Source organism: Rhinichthys klamathensis, unplaced genomic scaffold (assembly GCF_029890125.1).
Source record: "Rhinichthys klamathensis goyatoka isolate OS25496 unplaced genomic scaffold, OSU_Roscu_1.1 h1tg000049l_1, whole genome shotgun sequence".
In the NCBI taxonomy this organism is placed as follows: domain Eukaryota; kingdom Metazoa; phylum Chordata; class Actinopteri; order Cypriniformes; family Leuciscidae; genus Rhinichthys; species Rhinichthys klamathensis.
In genome coordinates, this window is record NW_026606595.1 from 705,012 (window position 1) to 732,193 (window position 27,182).

General features: G+C 43.3%; 1 protein-coding gene across 2 annotated transcripts in view; it reads left to right on the forward strand.

The window, feature by feature from the left end:
* Positions 1–640: 640 nt before the first annotated feature.
* The window catches only part of LOC130082712 (E3 ubiquitin-protein ligase TRIM39-like), a 32,658-nt gene continuing 6,116 nt past the window's right edge, over positions 641–27,182 (forward strand). The window contains exons 1-5 of one of the 2 annotated variants that reach the window (XM_056247568.1): positions 641–1,274; positions 14,145–14,237; positions 14,473–14,703; positions 14,781–14,803; positions 14,885–15,003. In XM_056247568.1, the coding sequence (XP_056103543.1) occupies positions 873–1,274; positions 14,145–14,237; positions 14,473–14,703; positions 14,781–14,803; positions 14,885–15,003 (868 nt within the window). In that variant the 5' untranslated portion in view covers positions 641–872. Of the gene's footprint in view, positions 1,275–14,141; positions 14,238–14,472; positions 14,704–14,780; positions 14,804–14,884; positions 15,004–27,182 lie in introns of both variants that reach the window. The other variant, XM_056247567.1, reaches the window with a different exon arrangement.

Consider the following 27,182-nt stretch of genomic DNA (forward strand, 5'->3'; position numbering starts at 1 on the left):
ACATTGTAATTGTTTTTTAACATTTACAGTAAATTTTGGTTGCCAGCAAGCCTGTAAATTAAAGAGTAATGTAAATCAACTACAATTGCACTGTAAAAACACAGCATAACTGTAAAACTGCTTAACAAGAGCAGCTGTGAATTGACATGTAACATTTTAGTCCAATGATGATGAAGTTACAAAATAGATTAAATAACAAAAGGATTTATTAAACAAATAAAACTCAGATAAGTCATTGGATACTTAAACTATGTACAAATAAAGAGCAATAAATAAAACACATAAATAAAGTGTCTTTGAGTATTTTTATTGTCAATATTTGTGTTTTTTAGAGTTTGATTCAAGGTTTTATAGCATTATACCTGAGAAAGTTTCAATGCAAGTTTTGTTCAAATTGTAAAAAATAAATCCTGAACCCATATTCAGAATTAGTGCACACACATTTAGGAGCAGTGAATAGTACACACACACACACACACACACACACACACACACACACACACACACACACACACACACACACACACACACACACACACACACACACACACACACACACACTTGTTTTTCCAGTTTTCTTTTACCCAAATAAACTCCACCCTCATGAACCTCACCCTCTTACATCACTTACCAGGAAGAGACTGACTTATTATTTCTCTTTTCTGTCATGCTGACTCTCTTCTCTCTCGACAAAAGCAATAAAGAAGCAGCGATCAGCAGAGAATGAAGACAAACACTTTCAAGAAGGATTTTTGAGACATTTGTTTCTGAACAGAGAGCAGATCATTGTGATTCTCAAGGTGATTCGTTTTTAAAACCGTTGTTCAGAAAGTGGAAGTAAAGTTTGTGTTGCTGGAGCTCAAACGGTGAAAATGGCTTCACTAAATGTGTCTGCAGAAGAGCTTTCTTGTCCCGTGTGCTGTGACATCTTCAAGGCTCCTGTTGTTTTATCATGTAGTCACAGTGTCTGTAAAGAGTGTCTTCAACAGTTCTGGAGAACCAAGAAAACTCAGGAGTGTCCTGTCTGCAGGAGAAGATCCTCAAAACAAAATCCTCCATATGATCTGGCGTTAAAAAACTTGTGCGAGTCAATCCTGACGGAGAGAAATGAGACACGTTCATCAGGATCTGAGGAGATATGCAGTTTACACAGTGAGAAACTCAAACTCTTCTGCCTGGAGGACAAACAGCCTGTGTGTATAGTGTGCTCTACCTCACAGCAACACGACAATCACACAGTCAGACCCATCAGTGAAGTGGTTTCATCATATAAGGTAAGACAAATGTCTCTTGTGTCACATGTAAGTTAAAGTGAATTAGTGCACACACATTCACGAGGACACTCCAAAACTTTAACTGTGCTTTCTCGAGCCGTTCAGAGGTGGATTTACTCCTGTGCTTTGAATCATTTTCTTGCTTTAACTTACAGACTGAGCAGAGTAGACCAATCACTGCAGACTGGGCCATCTGGCCAATCAGAGCAGAGTAGACCAATCACAGCAGGACGGGCCATCTGGCCAATCAGAGCAGATTAGACCAATCAAAACAGACTGGGCCATCGGAACAATCAGAGCAGAGTAGACCAATCACAACAGACTGGGCCATCGGACCAAACAGAGCAGAGTAAACCAATCACTGCAGACTGAGCCATCTGACCAATCAGAGCAGAGTAGACCAATTACAACAGACTGGGCCATCTGGCCAATCAGAGCAGAGTAGACCAATCACTGCAGACTGGGCCATCTGGCCAATCAGAGCAGAGTAGACCAATCACAGCAGACCGGGCCATCTGGCCAATCAGAGCAGAGTAGACCAATCACTGCAGACTGGGCCATCTGGCCAATCAGAGCAGATTAGACCAATCACAGCAGGACGGGCCATCTGGCCAATCAGAGCAGAGTAGACCAATCACAACAGACTGGGCCATCTGGCCAATCAGAGCAGATTAGACCAATCACTGCAGACTGGGCCATCTGGCCAATCAGAGCAGATTAGACCAATCACAGCAGGACGGGCCATCAGGCCAATCAGAGCAGAGTAGACCAATCACAACAGACTGGGCCATCTGACCAATCAGAGCAGAGTAGACCAATCACAGCAGACTGGGCCATCGGACCAATCAGAGTAGAGTAGACCAATCACAACAGACTGGGCCACCTGACCAATCAGAGCAGAGTAGACCAATCACAGCAGACTGGGCCATCTGACCAATCAGAGCAGAGTAGACCAACTACAACAGACTGGGCCATCTGGCCAATCAGAGCAGAGTAGACCAATCACTGCAGACTGGGCCATCTGGCCAATCAGAGCAGAGTAGACCAATCACAGCAGACCGGGCCATCTGGCCAATCAGAGCAGAGTAGACCAATCACTGCAGACTGGGCCATCTGGCCAATCAGAGCAGAGTAGACCAATCACAGCAGGACGGGCCATCTGGCCAATCAGAGCAGAGTAGACCAATCACAACAGACTGGGCCATCTGACCAATCAGAGCAGAGTAGACCAATCACAGCAGACTGGGCCATCTGACCAATCAGAGCAGAGTAGACCAATCACAACAGACTGGGCCACCTGACCAATCAGAGCAGAGTAGACCAATCACAGCAGACTGGGCCATCTGACCAATCAGAGCAGAGTAGACCAATCACAGCAGACTGAGCCATCTGACCAATCAGAGCAGAGTAGACCAATCACAACAGACTGGGCCATCTGACCAATCAGAGCAGAGTAGACCAATCACAGCAGACTGGGCCATCTGACCAATCAGAGCAGAGTAGACCAATCACAACAGACTGGGCCATCGGACCAAACAGAACAGAGTAGACCAATCACAACAGACTGGGCCATCTGACCAATCAGAGCAGAGTAGACCAATCACAGCAGACTGGGTCATCTGACCAATCAGAGCAGAGTAGACCAATTACAACAGACTGGGCCATCTGGCCAATCAGAGCAGAGTAGACCAATCACAGCAGACCGGGCCATCTGGCCAATCAGAGCAGAGTAGACCAATCACAACAGATTGGGCCATCTGACCAATCAGAGCAGAGTAGACCAATCACAGCAGACTGGGTCATCTGACCAATCAGAGCAGAGTAGACCAATCACAGCAGACTGGGCCATCTGACCAATCAGAGCAGAGTAGACCAATCACAGCAGACTGAGCCATCTGACCAATCAGAGCAGAGTAGACCAATCACAGCAGACTGGGTCATCTGACCAATCAGAGCAGAGTAGACCAATCACAGCAGACTGAGCCATCTGACCAATCAGAGCAGAGTAGACCAATCACAGCAGACTGGGTCATCTGACCAATCAGAGCAGAGTAGACCAATCACAGCAGACTGGGCCATCTGACCAATCAGAGCAGAGTAGACCAATCACAGCAGACTGAGCCATCTGACCAATCAGAGCAGAGTAGACCAATCAAAGCAGACTGGGTCATCTGACCAATCAGAGCAGAGTAGACCAATCACAGCAGACTGAGCCATCTGACCAATCAGAGCAGAGTAGACCAATTACAACAGACTGGGCCATCTGGCCAATCAGAGCAGAGTAGACCAATCACTGCAGACTGGGCCATCTGGGCAATCAGAGCAGAGTAGACCAATCACAACAGACTGGGCCACCTGACCAATCAGAGCAGAGTAGACCAATCACAACAGACTGAGCCATCTGACCAATCAGAGCAGAGTAGACCAATTACAACAGACTGGGCCATCGGACCAAACAGAGCAGAGCAGACCAATCACTGCAGATTGAGCCATCTGACCAATCAGAGCAGAGTAGACCAATCACAGCAGACTGAGCCATCTGACCAATCAGAGCAGAGTAGACCAATCACAACAGACTGGGCAATCGGACCAATCAGAGCAGAGTAGACCAATCACAACAGACTGGGCCATCGGACCAAACAGAGCAGAGTAAACCAATCACTGCAGACTGAGCCATCTGACCAATCAGAGAAGAGTAGACCAATCACAGCAGACTGAGCCATCTGACCAATCAGAGCAGAGTAGACCAATAACAACATACTGGGCCATCTGACCAATCAGAGCAGAGTAGACCAATCACAACAGACTGGGCCATCTGACCAATCAGAGCAGAGTAGACCAATTACAACAGACTGGGCCATCTGGCCAATCAGAGCAGAGTAGACCAATCACTGCAGACTGGGCCATCTGGCCAATCAGAGCAGAGTAGACCAATCACAGCAGACCGGGCCATCTGGCCAATCAGAGCAGAGTAGACCAATCACAACAGACTGGGCCATCTGACCAATCAGAGCAGAGTAGACCAATCACAACAGACTGGGCCATCGGACCAAACAGAGCAGAATACACCAATCACAACAGACTGGGCCATCTGACCAATCAGAGCAGAGTAGACCAATCACAGCAGACTGGGCCATCTGACCAATCAGAGCAGAGTAGACCAATCACAGCAGACTGAGCCATCTGACCAATCAGAGCAGAGTAGACCAATCAAAGCAGACTGGGTCATCTGACCAATCAGAGCAGAGTAGACCAATCACAACAGACTGGGCCATCGGACCAAACAGAGCAGAGTAGACCAATCACAACAGACTGGGTCATCTGACCAATCAGAGCAGAGTAGACCAATCACTGCAGACCGGGCCATCTGACCAATCAGAGCAGAGTAGACCAATCACAGAAGACTGGGCCATCTGACCAATCAGAGCAGAGTAGACCAATCACAACAGACTGGGCCATCTGACCAATCAGAGCAGAGTAGACCAATCACAACAGACTGGGCCATCTGACCAATCAGAGCAGAGTAGACCAATCACTGCAGACCGGGCCATCTGACCAATCAGAGCAGAGTAGACCAATCACAACAGACTGGGCCATCTGACCAATCAGAGCAGAGTAGACCAATCACAACAGACTGGGCCATCTGACCAATCAGAGCAGAGTAGACCAATCACAGCAGACTGGGCCATCTGACCAATCAGAGCAGAGTAGACCAATCACAACAGACTGGGCCATCGGACCAAACAGAGCAGAGTAGACCAATCACAACAGACTGGGTCATCTGACCAATCAGAGCAGAATAGACCAATCACTGCAGACCGGGCCATCTGACCAATCAGAGCAGAGTAGACCAATCACAGAAGACTGGGCCATCTGACCAATCAGAGCAGAGTAGACCAATCACAACAGACTGGGCCATCTGACCAATCAGAGCAGAGTAGACCAATCACAACAGACTGGGCCATCTGACCAATCAGAGCAGAGTAGACCAATCACTGCAGACCGGGCCATCTGACCAATCAGAGCAGAGTAGACCAATCACAACAGACTGGGCCATCTGAGCAATCAGAGCAGAGTAGACCAATCACAACAGACTGGGCCATCTGACCAATCAGAACAGAGTAGACCAATCACAACAGACTGGGCCACCTGACCAATCAGAGCAGAGTAGACCAATCACAACAGACTGGGCCACCTGACCAATCAGAGCAGAGTAGACCAATCACAACCGACTGGGCCATCTGACCAATCAGAGCAGAGTAGACCAATCACAACAGACTGGGCCATCTGACCAATCAGAACAGAGTAGACCAATCACAACAGACTGGGTCACCTGACCAATCAGAGCAGAGTAGACCAATCACAACAGACTGGGCCACCTGACCAATCAGAGCAGAGTAGACCAATCACAACAGACTGGGCCATCTGACCAATCAGAACAGAGTAGACCAATCACAACAGACTGGGCCACCTGACCAATCAGAGCAGAGTAGACCAATCACAACAGACTGGGCCACCTGACCAATCAGAGCAGAGTAGACCAATCACAACAGACTGGGCCATCTGACCAATCAGAGCAGAGTAGACCAATCACAACAGACTGGGCCATCTGACCAATCAGAGCAGAGTAGACCAATCACAACAGACTGGGCCATCTGAGCAATCAGAGCAGAGTAGACCAATCACAACAGACTGGGCCATCTGACCAATCAGAGCAGAGTAGACCAATCACAGCAGACTGGGCCATCTGACCAATCAGAGCAGAGTAAACCAATCACTGCAGACTGGGCCATCTGACCAATCAGAGCAGAGTAGACCAATCACAACAGACTGGGCCATCTGACCAATCAGAGCAGAGTAGACCAATCACTGCAGACTGGGCCATCTGACCAATCAGAGCAGAGTAGACCAATCACAGCAGACTGGGCCATCTGAACCAATCAGAGCAGAGTAGACCAATCACAGCAGACTGGGCCATCTGACCAATCAGAGCAGAGTAGACCAATCACAGCAGACTGGGCCATCTGACCAATCAGAGCAGAGTAGACCAATCACTGCAGACTGGGCCATCTGACCAATCAGAGCAGAGTAGACCAATCACAACAGACTGGGCCATCTGACCAATCAGAGCAGAGTAGACCAATCACAACAGACTGAGCCATCTGACCAATCAAAGCAGAGTAGACCAATCACAACAGACTGGGCCATCTGACCAATCAGAGCAGAGTAGACCAATCACAACAGACTGGGCCATCTGACCAATCAGAGCAGAGTAGACCAATCACAACAGACTGGGCCATCGGACCAAACAGAGCAGAGTAGACCAATCACAACAGACTGGGTCATCTGACCAATCAGAGCAGAGTAGACCAATCACTGCAGACCGGGCCATCTGACCAATCAGAGCAGAGTAGACCAATCACAGAAGACTGGGCCATCTGACCAATCAGAGCAGAGTAGACCAATCACAACAGACTGGGCCATCTGACCAATCAGAGCAGAGTAGACCAATCACAACAGACTGGGCCATCTGACCAATCAGAGCAGAGTAGACCAATCACTGCAGACCGGGCCATCTGACCAATCAGAGCAGAGTAGACCAATCACAACAGACTGGGCCATCTGACCAATCAGAGCAGAGTAGACCAATCACAACAGACTGGGCCATCTGACCAATCAGAACAGAGTAGACCAATCACAACAGACTGGGCCACCTGACCAATCAGAGCAGAGTAGACCAATCACAACAGACTGGGCCACCTGACCAATCAGAGCAGAGTAGACCAATCACAACAGACTGGGCCACCTGACCAATCAGAGCAGAGTAGACCAATCACAACAGACTGGGCCATCTGACCAATCAGAACAGAGTAGACCAATCACAACAGACTGGGCCACCTGACCAATCAGAGCAGAGTAGACCAATCACAACAGACTGGGCCACCTGACCAATCAGAGCAGAGTAGACCAATCACAACAGACTGGGCCATCTGACCAATCAGAACAGAGTAGACCAATCACAACAGACTGGGCCACCTGACCAATCAGAGCAGAGTAGACCAATCACAACAGACTGGGCCACCTGACCAATCAGAGCAGAGTAGACCAATCACAACAGACTGGGCCATCTGACCAATCAGAGCAGAGTAGACCAATCACTGCAGACTGGGACATCTGGCCAATCAGAGCAGAGTAGACCAATCACAACAGACTGGGCCATCTGACCAATCAGAGCAGAGTAGACCAATCACAGCAGACTGGGCTATCTGACCAATCAGAGCAGAGTAGACCAATCACTTTAGACTGGGCCATCTGACCAATCAGAGCAGAGTAGACCAATCACAGCAGACTGGGCCATCTGACCAATCAGAGCAGAGTAGACCAATCACTGCAGACTGGGCCATCTGACCAATCAGAGCAGAGTAGACCAATCACAACAGACTGGGCCATCTGACCAATCAGAGCAGAGTAGACCAATCACTGCACACTGGGCCATCTGACCAATCAGAGCAGAGTAGACCAATCACAGCAGACTGGGCCATCTGAACCAATCAGAGCAGAGTAGACCAATCACAGCAGACTGGGCCATCTGACCAATCAGAGCAGAGTAGACCAATCACAGCAGACTGGGCCATCTGACCAATCAGAGCAGAGTAGACCAATCACTGCAGACTGGGCCATCTGACCAATCAGAGCAGAGTAGACCAATCACAACAGACTGGGCCATCTGACTAATCAGAGCAGAGTAGACCAATCACAACAGACTGAGCCATCTGACCAATCAAAGCAGAGTAGACCAATCACAACAGACTGGGCCATCTGACCAATCAGAGCAGAGTAGACCAATCACAACAGACTGAGCCATCTGACCAATCAGAGCAGAGTAGACCAATCACAACAGACTGGGCCATCTTACCAATCAGAGCAGAGTAGACCAATCACAACAGACTGGGCCATCTGACCAATCAGAGCAGAGTAGACCAATCACAACAGACTGGGCCATCTGACCAATCAGAGCAGAGTAGACCAATCACAACAGACTGGGCCATCTGACCAATCAGAGCAGAGTAGACCAATCACTGCAGACTGAGCCATCTGACCAATCAAAGCAGAGTAGACCAATCACAACAGACTGGGCCATCTGACCAATCAGAGCAGAGTAGAACAATCACAACAGACTGAGCCATCTGACCAATCAGAGCAGAGTAGACCAATCACAACAGACTGGGCCATCTGACCAATCAGAGCAGAGTAGACCAATCACAACAGACTGGGCCATCTGACCAATCAGAGCAGAGTAGACCAATCACAGCAGACTGAGCCATCTGACCAATCAGAGCAGAGTAGACCAATCACAACAGACTGGGCCATATGACCAATCAGAGCAGAGTAGACCAATCACAGCAGACTGGGCCATCGGACCAATCAGAGCAGAGTAGACCAATCACAGCAGACTGAGCCATCTGACCAATCAGAGCAGAGTAGACCAATCACAACAGACTGGGCCATCTGACCAATCAGAGCAGAGTAGACCAATCACAACAGACTGGGCCATCTGACCAATCAGAGCAGAGTAGACCAATCACAGCAGACTGAGCCATCTGACCAATCAGAGCAGAGTAGACCAATCACAACAGACTGGGCCATCTGACCAATCAGAGCAGAGTAGACCAATCACAACAGACTGGGCCATCTGACCAATCAGAGCAGAGTAGACCAATCACAACAGACTGGGCCATCTGACCAATCAGAGCAGAGTAGACCAATCACAACAGACTGAGCCATCTGACCAATCAGAGCAGAGTAGACCAATCACAACAGACTGGGCCATCTGACCAATCAGAGCAGAGTAGACCAATCACAACAGACTGGGCCATCGGACCAATCAGAGCAGAGTAGACCAATCACAACAGACTGGGCCATCTGACCAATCAGAGCAGAGTAGACCAATCAAAACAGACTGGGCCATCTGACCAATCAGAGCAGAGTAGACCAATCACAACAGACTGGGCCATCTGACCAATCAGAGCAGAGTAGACCAATCACAACAGACTGGGCCATCTGACCAATCAGAGCAGAGTAGACCAATCACAACAGACTGGGCCATCTGACCAATCAGAGCAGAGTAGACCAATCACAACAGACTGGGCCATCTGACCAATCAGAGCAGAGTAGACCAATCACAACAGACTGGGCCATCGGACCAATCAGAGCAGAGTAGACCAATCACAACAGACTGGGCCATCTGACCAATCAGAGCAGAGTAGACCAATCACAACAGACTGAGCCATCTGACCAATCAGAGCAGAGTAGACCAATCACAACAGACTGGGCCATCTGACCAATCAGAGCAGAGTAGACCAACCACAACAGACTGGGCCATCTGACCAATCAGAGCAGAGTAGACCAATCACAACAGACTGGGCCATCTGACCAATCAGAGCAGAGTAGACCAATCACTGCAGACTGAGCCATCTGACCAATCAAAGCTGAGTAGACCAATCACAACAGACTGGGCCATCTGACCAATCAGAGCAGAGTAGACCAATCACAACAGACTGGGCCATCTGACCAATCAGAGCAGAGTAGACCAATCACAACAGACTGGGCCATCTGACCAATCAGAGCAGAGTAGACCAATCACAACAGACTGGGCCATCTGACCAATCAGAGCAGAGTAGACCAATCACAACAGACTGGGCCATCTGACCAATCAGAGCAGAGTAGACCAATCACAACAGACTGGGCCATCTGACCAATCAGAGCAGAGTAGACCAATCACAACAGACTGGGCCATCTGACCAATCAGAGCAGAGTAGACCAATCACAACAGACTGGGCCATCTGACCAATCAGAGCAGAGTAGACCAATTACAACAGACTGGGCCATCGGACCAATCAGAGCAGAGTAGACCAATCACAACAGACTGGGCCATCTGACCAATCAGAGCAGAGTAGACCAATCACAACAGACTGGGCCATCTGACCAATCAGAGCAGAGTAGACCAATCACAACAGACTGGGCCATCTGACCAATCAGAGCAGAGTAGACCAATCACAACAGACTGGGCCATCTGACCAATCAGAGCAGAGTAGACCAATTACAACAGACTGGGCCATCGGACCAATCAGAGCAGAGTAGACCAATCACAACAGACTGGGCCATCTGACCAATCAGAGCAGAGTAGACCAATCACAACAGACTGGGCCATCTGACCAATCAGAGCAGAGTAGACCAATCACAACAGACTGGGCCATCTGACCAATCAGAGCAGAGTAGACCAATCACAACAGACTGGGCCATCTGACCAATCAGAGCAGAGTAGACCAATCACAACAGACTGGGCCATCTGACCAATCAGAGCAGAGTAGACCAATCACAACAGACTGGGCCATCTGACCAATCAGAGCAGAGTAGACCAATTACAACAGACTGGGCCATCGGACCAATCAGAGCAGAGTAGACCAATCACAACAGACTGGGCCATCTGACCAATCAGAGCAGAGTAGACCAATCACAACAGACTGGGCCATCTGACCAATCAGAGCAGAGTAGACCAATCACAACAGACTGGGCCATCTGACCAATCAGAGCAGAGTAGACCAATCACAACAGACTGGGCCATCTGACCAATCAGAGCAGAGTAGACCAATTACAACAGACTGGGCCATCGGACCAATCAGAGCAGAGTAGACCAATCACAACAGACTGGGCCATCTGACCAATCAGAGCAGAGTAGACCAATCACAACAGACTGGGCCATCTGACCAATCAGAGCAGAGTAGACCAATCACAACAGACTGGGCCATCTGACCAATCAGAGCAGAGTAGACCAATCACAACAGACTGGGCCATCTGACCAATCAGAGCAGAGTAGACCAATCACAACAGACTGGGCCATCTGACCAATCAGAGCAGAGTAGACCAATCACAACAGACTGGGCCATCTGACCAATCAGAGCAGAGTAGACCAATTACAACAGACTGGGCCATCGGACCAATCAGAGCAGAGTAGACCAATCACAACAGACTGGGCCATCTGACCAATCAGAGCAGAGTAGACCAATCACAACAGACTGGGCCATCTGACCAATCAGAGCAGAGTAGACCAATCACAACAGACTGGGCCATCTGACCAATCAGAGCAGAGTAGACCAATCACAACAGACTGGGCCATCTGACCAATCAGAGCAGAGTAGACCAATCACAACAGACTGGGCCATCTGACCAATCAGAGCAGAGTAGTCTGCCCAGTCTGTTGTGATTGTTCTGATTACACAGAATACAACGCTTATCGGAAGCTAAAAGCCGATTACAAATTATAAATGAACATCAACTCTGTCCAGCGGTTCCTAAAGCTCAGCGATTGTATACACTGTGAAGACAATAACGATGACGTCGATTTTACCATATCAATCCGAGCGCAAGTCCAATGATGAAATGAAATATACTTTATTGTCCCTGATAGGGAAATTTATAATGGACTCCATAGCCAGCATTTCGCTAAAATCTGATATCAAAAAATTACACAAAATATTCATACACATCATACACATAAAAATAAATAGACTTCACTAATTCATGTTCAACAGTCTAATTGATACCATTACAAAATAGTTTTTGAACCTGTTCCATTTATAACGAAGAGTTCCAGACGGTAGGAGTTCATAAGAGCGGTAGATGAGACAGGGCGCTTAAAATAATTTTTGCCTAATTTAATGTGCATTGCTCATACAGAGTCTGAATACTAGGGTAGTCTTTCAGTCCAATCATTTTCATCGAAGTTTGAACAATATATAGTATCTTTGATTTTGATTTTACAGAAAGATCACCGTAACAAGTGGACAGACCATATCTGATCACACTTTCTGTAGTACAGACTACAGGAACATTAAAAAAGGAACATCATTTTCCTATCAACTCCATAAAACCACAATCTTCGTAAAAAATACAATCTCTGGTGAAGTCTTTCACACACCCAATTAACATGCTTGCCCCACGTTTCAATGAAACATCGAAAGAACTAGTTATCCAACGCAAGGACGGCTCGAGCGGGACGTTTCTCAGTGATCCGCTACTCAGTTTGAGGAACATTATGAGATGTTGCAGCTGTAGTTCCTCACCGTGGCGAGCAGGACGAGGACGAGGGCCGGGGGAGAACGGCGTGATTGCTGATGAGCGACTCCTGCGCGACGCACCGGTCTCGTGTCTCTCACGGAGGAGCAAAGCATAAAGCAGGAGCGACGACAGTGAAGGATGAGAGAGGCCAGGCCTGGATTTATGTTGTGCTTTATTTTGTTATAGACCTTATGCACTAGAGAAACGTGGGCGCCGCCATCTTTAGAATATTGTCTTTGAACTTCTGTTTTTGCGGTCGCTCTGTATATTTCTATGGCATCGCTGTCCAGGAGTAATAAGCTGGTGAAGTGGATTTACTTATTGTAGAGTTAACAAAAGTTATCATGAGCATTGTAAAGCAGATGTCTCAACAAATGTCGACCGGGAACTTTTTTACGAGCAGTTCATTCATACCTATGCAAGATCGCTGTGGAAATACAGACCGGAAGTCAAAAGACAACGAGCGCAGCGCTGAAAAGGGGCGGGGCTACATAAGGCCTATACGTGACAGCAGTCGTCCGTGAGGTCGTCTTTACTTTTCATTTTTATTAAAGTTTGTTTGAATGTTCGCTGGTTCTCGCCTCCTTCTTCCCATAACAACGAACTGTGTTACACTCACCATCAGCATTAACAAGTGTATGTGTATATTTCTAATTTATTGCAGTGCACATGCAGGAACTGTATCATTAACTGTATCAAAAACAGCGTACTAACGAGAATGACTGATGTAACATTACAGTTTGTAAAACAAATCTTGCTCTATCCTTTATTTTTACTCAAAGTAGTAAGAACGACAGACAGTCCGCATTAATAGACACAGTTTTATGTAATAGTGGCCCACAGCTGATTAGCAGAAGTATTTCAGTAAGACTGTAATAACGGTAGTTAGCCGATTAACCGGAAACTTACACAATATTAAACACAAAGCTACGTATTCTGAACACCCAGTAGAAAATATATACATCAATAATGTGATTCTGAGGAGTTGGTCCAAATAAAGAGGTTACGGTCCCATCTTTAATGAATAAGCGTTTTGTAAATCTCATTTAGGCCTCACAGAGATTTGAGAAGCAGTCGTCAGAAGGTTAAACTGCTGTTGTATCGCTGTGCTCATTATAACCACCATCCTCATCCCTTGGAAGTGTTTAAAAGAGAGTTCGCTTTTCCAGCGCAGAAAACAGGGTCTTCTCGACATGTACACAACACGAACACGAACAGCTACAGCTTTTATCATGCACTTTCCACTTTACAACTTTGTAGAACATTTACATTCACTAACAGCCGTATTACACACTACATGAAGGGGAATGTTGAAAAAGCATAATAAGGCACTTTAAGACCTGTTAACCAACTTCATGCTGTTGAAAAAGGCCTATTTCAGTGTTGGTTTGATTGAACATGACTGCAGTAATCAGGACTGGTTGTGTTTAGTCCAGCTCAACCACAGTATAAATACATTTCATATATTTGAGGAATTAGTAACTACGGGGGCAAATACATTTTCACGCAGGCCTTGTTGGTATTGGATTACGTTTAGCTTCAATAAATAACATTGTCTTTTACAAACTTTACTTTGTGTTTTCTCAGGTTGCCTTTGTTTATGTTTTAATTTCTGAATCAATTTAGTATGAGATATGCACAAAAATAGAAGAAATCAGGATGGGGGCAAATATTATTTCGATCATTGATTATATCACTCTATCGTCTTCTCTTCTCTTCACTGCAATCTGATGTGTTATACAATTCTAGGAGGAGTTCAATACAGCACTGAAGTCCTTACAAGAGAAACTGAAACACAATGAAAACATTAAAGGAGAGTTTGAGAAAACAGTTCAACACATCAAGGTGAGGAACCAGAATCAGGAGTTATCTTCATTACAGCTGTAGGATCACTGTATACAGTTATGATCTGATATATTTAATATAATGGATTCCAGTTGCTTATTTCTGTAAATGACGAGCATCAATCTGCTTCTGGATCCGTTATATGTCGGGTATCGAGTTTATCTCTGACATGAATGATGTGAAGTGTTGATATGTGTCGATTGAGATGATTGAAGTGAATGTGATGTGATTTCAGGCTCAAGCTGAGCACACAGAGCGTCAGATTAAACAGCAGTTTGAGAAGCTTCATCAGTTTCTCAGAGATGAAGAAGAAGCTACAGTCACTGCACTGAGGGAGGAAGAGGAGCAGAAGAAGCAGAGGATGAAGGAGAAGCTGGAGGAGATGAACACACACATCTCAGCTCTTTCACACACACTCAAAGACATGGAGGAGATGATGAAAGCCAGTGACGTCTGCTTTCTGAAGGTCTGATTTCAGATCATTGGTTGATCATTGGTTGATTGATTGAGTTCTTGATGATAAATGGTGTGTTTGTTCTGCAGGAGTTTCCAGTCTCAATGGAAAGGTGAGTGATCTGCTCCTGTCTCTGGTCTCTCTGGTTCTGATCCAAAGCCACTGCAGTTCTGACTCCTGAATGTTCTTCCAGAGTCCAGAGCTCACGGCCGGATCCACAGATGGCTTCTGGAGCTTTGATTCATGTGCCACGATACTTGGGCAACCTGCCGTTCAGAGTCTGGAAGAAGATGCAGGACATCGTCCAAAACAGTGAGTCTGAAGATCTGAGCTGGACATGATGGATGGGTGGAGAGATAAAGGCTCTATATGACACACAAACTGATAGATAGATAGATAGACAGATAGATAGATAGATAGATAGATAGATAGATAGATAGATAGATAGATAGATAGACAGACAGATAGATAGATAGATAGAGATAGAAAGATAGATAGATAGATAGATAGATAGAGATAGATAGATATAGATAGATAGATAGATAGATAGATAGATAGATAGATAGATAGATAGATAGATAGATAGATAGATATGAAATATTAGCTATAATGGCAGTTTAATTGAGTTTAATAGAGACAGAGCGACGCCCACCGGGGGGAAAACAATCCAGTTTGTCCCTTAAATGCTCGTTTTTGGGGCGGCAGCTTAGGGATGATGTCTGTTTAAATATGATTTTAAATTTTTTTTTTATTTAATGATTTTTTAGTTGGAGTTTGAACAGTTTTGGCTCATTTTGCGATGGATTTTCACGATTAATACCGTTCCGAATTATAAGACATCCGTTCAGGACATCAATATAATCCCGCGGTAACTAAAGAGCCTATCCTTTAGTCGTGTCCTCAAGAGTTAGGTGATCAGTCTATATAAATTCGTATTCTATTATAGAGATAATAGATTTCCCCTCTATATTATAAGTCTACCTTTTGCGGTACTCTTCAACCGTGTTCGCACTATAACAGTTTGTAGTACACATATCACTCTATATGTTTACATGTTATATGCTGCCTCTTTGGCTAGGCTGTTTGATCAATCAAATTCAACAGTGAATTATTCTTATCTCAAAAGAATTCTCACCCCTTGTTGTTGGTTCTCCCCAGAAAGAATCTTCTTGATTCAGTTGAAGGAAAGTGAACAGCACTCAATGATCCAAGGTCCAGTCAGATGATTATAATAAATGTAACAGAATTTATTAAAATAATCAAATGAAAAAGAAACACTTGTTACAGATCAAAATGAGTACTAACTAACAGATAGATACTAGCTAGGCTTGAAGCTTCTTGCCTCTGACAACTGCTGGGATATCAGAGTGTTGTTTGCAAGGAAGAGCGAAGCGTCCGTCTGACTCTCCTTCTTTTATAGCCAGGTTTCCACCGGTACTGGTGGTAGCTATCGGCAATTCCTTTCCGTAGATAACAGCAAATACTTTACGCAGCTAACAGCAAGCACTCTCCGCAGCTAACAGCAGTCACTTTCCGCAGATAACAGCAGTCACTTTCCGCAGATAACAGCAATCATATACGTCAGCAGGATACATTTAGCTAGCGACAGCACACCCTAATTCTCAGTATATAGGAGGTGAGATAACATAAACAGTGCATCTGGTTCTTGGAAACTGCCTCAGGCAGGGTGGGGGTCTGTGTATCCTGTGCATGATAACGGCAGTTTTGTGGGTCAAAGGTTTTTTCCTCAAACAAGTCATACATAGTTCATACATTGATCATTCTTTTCATTCGTTGTACATTTCATAGCCCAGATATTTCTTTTATTCTGATCATCTTATTTGTTTCAAATTATAATGATATTATAGCGAGTGAAATGTCACACATATGGGCCATCTATATCACACCCCCTCGTGGCATTTAATGAGCACTTTTAGTTTTTCTGAATCTATTCAAATTAACTCTGGGTCTCTGTAGTTTCCTTGGTTTTTGTGCATTGTTACCAATCAGACATTCTGTCTTCAAAAATCTATCTAATCTATCCAAACTTCCCATACAATATACGCTTGGTGTGATACAGTCGAATTCCACCTCACACAGGTGGTAGCCGACCTCATTAGGCCTGCACATCATCACTTTCAGCCCTCTGACCTGATCATTGCTCATCCCTGAGAGGTAACACCATCTCATCAGACTCTGTAGTACAATCTGCCTGTACCACTGCTGGTTCACTGGTGTCCACTGAAACTCGTGTTTTTTCCTCCATAGTTTCGGAAGTTTGTCCAGATTCAACTGGTTGATTCCGAATGGAATTCCTCGGGCCGCGATTCATTCGTAAAGAGCCTATCCTTTAGTCGTGTCCTCAAGAGTTAGGTGATCAGTCTATATAAATTCGTATTCTATTATAGAGATAATAGATTTCCCCTCTATATTATAAGTCTACCTTTTGCGGTACTCTTCAACCGTGTTCGCACTATAACAGTTTGTAGTACACATATCACTCTATATGTTTACATGTTATATGCTGCCTCTTTGGCTAGGCTGTTTGATCAATCAAATTCAACAGTGAATTATTCTTATCTCAAAAGAATTCTCACCCCTTGTTGTTGGTTCTCCCCAGAAAGAATCTTCTTGATTCAGTTGAAGGAAAGTGAACAGCACTCAATGATCCAAGGTCCAGTCAGATGATTATAATAAATGTAACAGAATTTATTAAAATAATCAAATGAAAAAGAAACACTTGTTACAGATCAAAATGAGTACTAACTAACAGATAGATACTAGCTAGGCTTGAAGCTTCTTGCCTCTGACAACTGCTGGGATATCAGAGTGTTTTTTGCAAGGAAGAGCGAAGCGTCCGTCTGACTCTCCTTCTTTTATAGCCAGGTTTCCACCGGTACTGGTGGTAGCTATCGGCAATTCCTTTCCGTAGATAACAGCAAATACTTTACGCAGCTAACAGCAAGCACTCTCCGCAGCTAACAGCAGTCACTTTCCGCAGATAACAGCAGTCACTTTCCGCAGATAACAGCAATCATATACGTCAGCAGGATACATTTAGCTAGCGACAGCACACCCTAATTCTCAGTATATAGGAGGTGAGATAACATAAACAGTGCATCTGGTTCTTGGAAACTGCCTCAGGCAGGGTGGGGGTCTGTGTATCCTGTGCATGATAACGGCAGTTTTGTGGGTCAAAGGTTTTTTCCTCAAACAAGTCATACATAGTTCATACATTGATCATTCTTTTCATTCGTTGTACATTTCATAGCCCAGATATTTCTTTTATTCTGATCATCTTATTTGTTTCATATTATAATGATATTATAGCGAGTGAAATGTCACACATATGGGCCATCTATATCACACCCCCTCGTGGCATTTAATTTGCACTTTTAGTTTTTCTGAATCTATTCAAATTAACTCTGGGTCTCTGTAGTTTCCTTGGTTTTTGTGCATTGTTACCAATCAGACATTCTGTCTTCAAAAATCTATCTAATCTATCCAAACTTCCCATACAATATACGCTTGGTGTGATACAGTCGAATTCCACCTCACACAGGTGGTAGCCGACCTCATTAGGCCTGCACATCATCACTTTCAGCCCTCTGACCTGATCATTGCTCATCCCTGAGAGGTAACACCATCTCATCAGACTCTGTAGTACAATCTGCCTGTACCACTGCTGGTTCACTGGTGTCCACTGAAACTCGTGTTTTTTCCTCCATAGTTTCGGAAGTTTGTCCAGATTCAACTGGTTGATTCCGAATGGAATTCCTCGGGCCGCGATTCGTTGAGTGAATGGGACTTCCGCCCATTCCCCAGGGGCCTCTGATATAAGGACTCTCTGTTGGAACATAAACACAACTGTATTCATATTCTTCTTCACCATCTGGTGATTGACCTAGGTCTCCCCAGACCCAGCTTCTGTACACGATTCCTATTATGGTTTCCAGACCACCAGCACTGGTTCTTTTCAGGTATACCCTCGGTTCGAGATGATAGGTCTTGGCTGTATAACTATTTTTTGAGCCAGCCTGCATTGCTAGAATTTCGCCTATACCACACCATAGGAAATTCATTTCGATACACCATCCAAGGAATCTACTTGACACCCAGGGTCCATAAGTATCCATTCTCTCTCTTCGTTTTGTTATAACTACTCCTCCAATCTCATCCATTTTTACATCATTTTTAACAGTACATTCGGGACACATGTCACACCATCTATCCTCTAAAAAACATCTTATTCTTAGACTTTCAGTATGTCCATTACACATATTACAATTTCTTGTTCTCTCATTTGCAAGTTGTTGGTATCCATCAAGGTGTCTTGTCCTCACTCGTCTATTGTAGGTTGTTGAATCCTAATTAGATGTTACAGAAGGTATTGTTAACTCAATACTAAGACAACATGTTTTAACAGCTTTTATGATTTTCATTAGATAAAACCAGTCATTGATAACCACCATCATTGATATACCAAACATTCTAGGATCATCATAATATTCTGCAGTCACCATGGTCATTAATGCATGTGTCATTACCACTACTATGTAGATAGCCATTTTTCTACCTCCAGCTTCTACTCGTCTAATTGCTAGTACCATTAAATAAAAAATCACAAAAATGGTAAAACAAAATCCTATGAGTTTTTCATAACCCCCCTCAAGATAGTACTTTACCAAAGTACATGTGGTGAGTATTATATTGAGGGTTTCCAGAATTATCAAGCCTCTAGTCCCAAATATGGATTTCATTCTAGGGCTCTTAACAACTTGTCCGATTAATATTCCCGCCAAATTAACCTGTTAACCGTCACCAGTGCGTGGGCGCTCTGAAGCGTTTTTTTTTTAAATAGTTCAAAGTTACTATCATATTTAATGTGATTAACTTGACAAACTATACATCATTAAAACGATATAAGACTCAAGTTTCAGTATTTGACCACTATTGTATTCTGTGAAACTTATAGTGACAGTTATGTCTTAATTTGTGTCAGGAGTTATGAAATAAAAAAATGAGTCGTTACCTTTAATATGAATTATGAGCGTCAGCTGCTCTCATTCAGAAAAAAACTCCCGTGCGATCGTCATGACAGCGATTCACAAAACAACGTCCCTCAGGGCTTTTAGCTCAAACATGTGCAGATTTGGAGAAATATTGATAGATTCTCATAGGTTTACATCAGACTTCTATAGACAGGAATAATATTTATTGAATTTATACCCAAATGCGTCGATGTAATCATTTTGAGCGCTGTATACTCTGATTTACTGTGTTATCCATTCATACTGAAGTCTGGGGCGCTGTTGCACAGTAAAGTCCATATATGGATCACATGAAGAAGAGCCATAATCATGTGACATTCAGGAAGTCGTGATTCATAAACAAAGCTATCCGAGATCGCTGTAAAGTGCAGATAAAGATGTTTTGAAGACAATAAACATGATTGCAATGATATTTGATTTACCTGTGTTCTTCGAGTCATGTCAGGTATTTTCATAATAATAGATTATATGTATAATGTAATGCTAATCGAGATAGACTTTCAAATTGTGCAGAATACAATAAAATAATATATTTTCTATCTGATTTTTTTATCTGAAGCCAAATCAGATTACAGAAAGTTATTTAAAACAGTCGACTTGCGCTATAAAGTAAGTTGGAGCACAAACATAGTTTTATTCTCATAAATTGTCGTGTATTGAGGGTGTGCTAAGCTAACATGCTAGCTAGTACTGAGCACCTGCTACCTAACTTCGATGTAATTTTTATGATTTTTTTTCTAAATAAGAATGCTTACTGAAATGTTTCTTTTTTCAAAAAGGGCATTTGATACAGTTTCACTGTGAAGTGAGAACTTTTATAAAATAAATGAGGGATTGAAACAGTGTGAATTGCTAGTCGTTAGTGATTATAATGCAGACAAAAGAAAAGCATATTTAGAGCAATAAACAGGCTGGAGAGGTGTGAATATGTGCAGGGGAGCCTGAGACTGAATGGGACTCGTTTTTGCATCACAAAACAATAGAGGCAATAGACTGAATAGATGCTTATAAGATGACAATAAACACCAGTCTAATCAAAATAAAGTCATATGACATGATCTTGAAAAACATTGAACTAAATACAGAGTTTTAGACTTATCATCTTCAGATTTTAAATATAACATGGTTAGACATGTGGCTTTAGCTGCAGTGCATTTCTAGATTGCTACAATGCCAACTTCAATTTTATTTTCATGAAGATGTTTCATAAAAATAAATGTATAATAACTTTACAAAACTTTGAAGCTATTTATAACTATTTTTTTTCATTATGACAATAATTAATTCTACATTTACAATAAACTTCCAGGTGTCAGCTTTCAAATGAGATCTTACTTGTGCTTTTAGTACAAAGGGTTCATGAACTGTATCTGTTTCAGTTTGGGAATGCCATATCTGGGGATTTTTCAAAAATGGGCTTGAAGCTTAACAGGTTAAGCCGTCTCCTCAAATTGAATACGGCTATGTGACACAATGCAATTGGAATTTGCCATAACCCCCTTAATCCCATTATCATCATCAGCCAATAAAAGCTCAGAATTATATTGTAGATTATGATTTGAGATTTGTTTACCGGCGGATCGGAGCAAGTTGGGTCAGTCAGATTGGAATCCTTTCCCCATGAATTTGGTTCTTGGTTGGATGCCATCTTCTGGTTCTCTTCAAAGAGGTTTCGTTTATTCTCGGCGGGTCAAGTCAGTCAGCTGGGTGATCAGGCCAGATGAGTGAGCTGATACTCCGAGTCCTTCAATTTTTATATTCTCAATTTGGTTATAAGCCCCTCCCCTTCTACCTCACTGTCGTTCTCGGATTCTGAGAAATCGACCGACAAGGGGATTCTTCTATATTTGGCTTTGTTAGTTATTTGGCGCAACCTTCTGCAATGGATGCATACGTTCAACAATTTAATTAGGACTATCATCGTGACAATTGTTACTATAATGCCCCCGGCGCAATATAGTACAATTCTTAATATTTCCCATGTGTTTATTATTACGCTCCAGACATTTTCTGCTACTTCTTTCACTTTTCCCCCGATATCTTCAAACGCTTTCTTCACCACTTTCCCTATTAATTTAATTAATGTTACATCTGAGGGGCTCCTGGTTTTTGTCCAGAAGTCTATCCGGTGCAACCAATGTGCTCCTATACTTTCTAACTCCAGATAATCGTCTACTGGGTGAAGTAACTCTTTCCATTCGCTTTCATAATCAATATACGGGATTATAGCACATATTTTTCTTATTTGCGTTTCTCCTGTCATTTGTTTCAGTATCAGAGGGGTTATTTTCAGATTCTCTTTTGTCCACTCTGTGCCTTCCATAGCTTCATAATTGCAGGACATATAGTTTCTGGCGATACTTTTATTTTTAGTCGTCGCAGCATATGATTGCATAATAGGGGTGCTGAAGGTAGCATATTGCCACTTATTAAACAATTCTGCAGTACACGGGTATGTAATCTCCACTTGATCACTCCAGAATTCAACCTTTTTGTTGTCTTCTCTTACCCCTACCATTAAAACTTCTGTTCCTAAATCAAATTCCTTTACGCATTTCAATTTGTACGCAATTCTTTTTCCTTTGAAGCTTTTTACTATTTCTATTTGGTCCCGTCGTGTGCACGGGTTACCGTACCAGTCAGTCTTATTCCATTGTTTGGCGAAGGTTCCTTTGGTAGGTCTAATATATATTTTTCTCCTACTTCCCCATGGATATGTATGTGGATCATCTATTTTTAAATAATAACCACTCTCCCATTGTCCTATGGATTGCTTTTTGTACGAATTTATTATCTGATGTGAACCCAGATATTTCATATGTACTGGCCAGATAAGGTTAGCCTCCTTTTTACCCGTTTTTATATCTTTAATGTCCTGATGCCTCCCGTGATATCTCACATAACCATCTGTTCCTTTAGTAACAGTATAATGCTTTAGGGCTTCACCCCCCTGTAGCATATACAACAGTAAGGCGCTCCTATACTGTTGGTCTGTAACTTCTGTTCTTAGGTATTCTGCAATTCCGGATATATTTAGAATTAATTCGGGGATTCCTGCATTCGGAAAATATTCTAAGGTATACGGATGTCTAAAATTCCCTCGAGACCTTTTCTTTCCTTCTAATGAGGCTTTCACAGTCCATGTAGTCCCATCCCCCTCGCTACCTGTTCCTTTTGTGAAATTATAATTCTTTAGTATCCATTTATGCCACATAGAGATAGTTTCATTCTCATATTTTTCCATTAAGGTTTGGTTCCATGGGGCTTCAGCTTTTATCACGCAGTACCAGACTTTCTTATCCCGGTTTGTTTTATAGGCAGATTGTTTTTTATGATCGACAGTTGACCTGTCTTTGTTGCTAGGCCATAACATTTTTCCTATCCATGGGCAGTCTTGGACCTTCTTACACATTGGTGTGGCTCGGGACCTGAGGTAGCAATTTATCCAGTTTGTATTTCCTGCAGGGATTATTGGTTCTTTTTCATGAATTGAATGAATTAGGGTCCTATCCTGGAATTCACTTCCACGAATCCAACGGTCTACTGGTGCTGGCCCTAAACGCAACGCTGCAGGTTTCATCGGCTCTGACTCAGTAGACTCTATTTCCTCAGTTTCTGCCGTGCCTTTGATTATCTCTAGTTTTCTTTTAGTTTTATTTACAACTATTTTTAGTCTTTTTATTTCGGCTCTGCCTGTTTCACAATTCCATTCTAACGTAGAGATAGTTTTTCCGTATGAGTAGGTCCACCACATCAGGTCAAAGTTTTTAATGCTAATATTTTTTGCTGCCGTATTGTCTAATCTCTGGCCTTGGAGTAAGACATGTGTTTGATTCAATACTTCTAGTTTTTTCCATTTTACTATGGTCTTTCCTTTTTCTGTTGTAGGACCATAATCTGCCACTGAATTAAGGAAACTTTCTTCACTGGTACAATTCCAGTATTTAGGGTCTATGTCTGTTATCCAGTTCCTTATCAATTTAGCATTATTTTCTGGGTCATATAGTATTCCTGCTAAAATCAGGGGCGAGCCTTTGTTCATTATTGTTTGATTATAGCAGTATAATTTAGTTATTTTCTCCAATTTACTACAGGGGTAGACAGTGTAGGTTTCTTCCACCTCCTGTGTTCCGAATCCACCTAAGATAACTACTGAGAGAATGAAAGTTAAACTTAGCCCTGCGACTACCTCCTGGTAGCCTCTTCTCCTTTCTTGATGAAGTCTTCTGTATTCATCTTTCAGTCTCCTTCCTCTCCCCCCTCTAGTCATCTTTGCTGTGGATGAGAAAACAGAGGTTTGCCTATCTTTCCCTAAGAATGTTTTTGGAGCAGCCAGTCTCGTTTTTGGAGCAGCCAATCTCTCGCTCAGATTTTTTGCCTCAGCTACAACTAGCTGTTCGACTGTGCTGCTCTCATACTGACCCTCTCTTTTCACAAGAATGACTTTGTTTGGTTCACTTAGATTATGTGAGATCACTGTTTCCCACACATCCAGACAGGTCAGTTGTCCCAGAATCTGGCCCATCACAGATCCTTCTTCCAGAGGATCAGTGTAGGAAGGACTAGTCAGTCCTGACAAATGACAATATCGATATAGCCATGCCCTTTCTTCTTCTTCCATTAAAGGGATCGGGTTGCTAACCCAGCAGGTCATTATTTTGCCTTGGGCAACACATCCCATGGCAATCTTCGATTTTCGGGTTAACCAGACTTCTTTCTGACTGACAGTCTGAACCCATTTCTGCTCTTCTAGCCTATCACATCTGTTACACAGTTCCAGTTTAGACTTTCTAAACTTGCAGGAACATTTTGAACCGAGTAAAATAAGTTTCTCTTTACATAATTTACAGGTTCGGCAGACACAACCAGCTGTCCCTGGTTGTATCTTCTGGATGACCCACATTTGTTTTCCCAGTCTGCAATTTCCGCACACCATGACTTCTCCAAGTGCACAGTGCCCTATTTTCCCTTCTGGATTGTACCAGGGAAAAAGGTTTTGTCCCCCCCTCATGAGAGGTTCTTTCAAGCTTTCTTTGCTTGGTCGCTTTTCATTTGGGCCTTCCCAAAGCAACTCGGCCACGTTGCCACTTTCGCAAATGCAACAACTTGTGAATGGTATCAATCTGCTATTGGTACCCTCAGGGCAATCCTCATGCCACTTCTTTACTCTCAGTAGGGCATATGCTTCATTTTGACATTGTACCCATCCGGTTTTAGACCCAATAATCGACTCAAATGCCACACTCCTCATTATGCTTTTACTATGTCCCGACATGACCAAATTCCGTTATTTTCGAGTTCTACACTAGTATTTGACGTGATATTGATTACTTTATCAACAGTTCCTGTTTTGTGTTTGAATCTTTTTCCTCTGATCTGGTGCAATATAATTACTTGATCGCCTACCTTAAATGGATTGGAGTTAAAATCTCCTTTTTCAGGCTGATCTTCACTTTCAAGTTCACTCGGTTTGATTCTGTAATTTAAAAAGTGTGTGCACTGGTCAATCAAGGTGTCCCACGGTCCAAGCTGTTCATTCTTTACAAAAAACTCTTTACACCTCTTTACTGCATTTTCCGCAATTCCATTGCTAGCCGGCTGGTATTTTACACTTTTTATTAACTGTATCCCTGTCTTTTTACAGTATTGTTCAACTTCCTTACCAGTCAGATTTACTGCATTGTCGCCGCGGAACCTCTTCGGAGGACCACGGTATTTTATCCACTCATTCAGTGATTGCACTACTACTGAGCTAGTAGCCTGTTTGCATGGATATATCTGCAGGAAGTTAGAGCAGTTATCCACTATTACTAAGAAGTAACAGTTCTTCAGAGCCGTTTTGGGCCGAATTGGGCCAGCGAAGTCGGCACTTATTTCTTCATTTTCTTTTTCTGTTTTTATTGATCCATAATCATTGTTTCTACTTGTCATTACTTTTCTGCATTCTGGACATTCCTTCCTGACTTTCAGATAAGTTGTCTTCAGATTCTGTATGTGCAGCCCTGTGGCCTTGCAATACTTTGCCATGTAACTTAAGCTTGGATGCATTAAGTCTTCATGCAAGGTTTTGACAATATCTTTTTCGCTTTCTTTAGTGATTGCTCTAATTATTTTACAAATTCGCACTGTCTTGTCTCTGATATATTCATCAACTTCAGAGTTCCCTTTCGCAGCTGATGTTGTCTGAACCGTATGGCTACTCTGATGTAGCACCTTTGGTTTCACTTCCTCTAACAACAAGGCGATATCTTTCCATAGAACGTCTTGTTTTAGCGGCTTGCCCTTTGTGGTGCTGAAGCCGTTAAGTTTCCACGTATCGACGTACTCTGTTAGCGCTTTGTACACGTAGTCACTATCTGTAACTAGAACTGCGGTTAAGGCACTTGTTGCCTTCATATGTTTCAAGGCATTGAAAACTGCAGTGACTTCCGCCAGTTGTGCTGACTCATCTTTAGCCAACTGTCCTTTTTGTTTAAAGACAATTTTACCTTTTTCTTTCCTAATGAAACCCCACCAAGTTTCTTCATCTTCTTTGGAGCCATCTGTGAAATAACAAATACTGGTTCCTTTCAGGATTTCTGTTATTTTATCCTTTTTATTGACCTTACTCTGTCCGAAAACTATTTGCGTGTCGTGCAAAAGTTTGCTCCATTTTGCCCATGTAAATTGGTGAACTTTGGGCGCTCCAGATTTTTAGATTCTCTTGCTAGCTGAGTTATTCCGTCCCCTTTGGACTCCACAATTATCTGTTGATCTAGGGCTAAAGTCTTTATTGGTATCAAGCATTTTGCAATGCTAGCCAGAATGTCAGTTGCCGACTTTGGTTCTTGTATTGTCTGGTTAGCAGGCTTTGGGTATGACATGAACTGAATTGGATTTTTCCTATCTTTCTCATTATACAGTACCAGTTCCATTTCATCTTTAGTATTTTCTATACTCACTACTAATTTCTGGTCAGGTTCCCTTCTTGCTATTTTTCCTGAGGCCAAGGCTAAATCAATTAGCTCCAATCTGGTTCTTTCGAGCTTGTCACTCCATTTAAGTTCGTTTCCTTTCGTGGCCCCATAAAGTGGTTTAGCTAGTTTTGCATAACCTGGTATCAGATCCCTGATAAAATTCATGTGACCCATAAAACTCTGCAATCCTTTCAAGCTCTTTGGACTATTCTGTCTCAAATCCTCCAATTTTTCCCTTGTGGTTTTTGAAAGTCCTCTATCTATTCCTGTTGTAGCAAAGCCTAGAAAATCTACTTCCTTTTTCCCAATTTCGATCTTCTTATAACTAGGCTTAAAACCCGCGTTTATTAGCCTAGTCAAGACTTCATCTACAATTGTCAGGTGTTCTTCGGGGTCATTGTTGATGATAATTAAATCATCAATATACACAGTCACTGGTAGGCCTTCCATTAGGCTAACCACAATAGCCTGAAAAGCGTTAGGC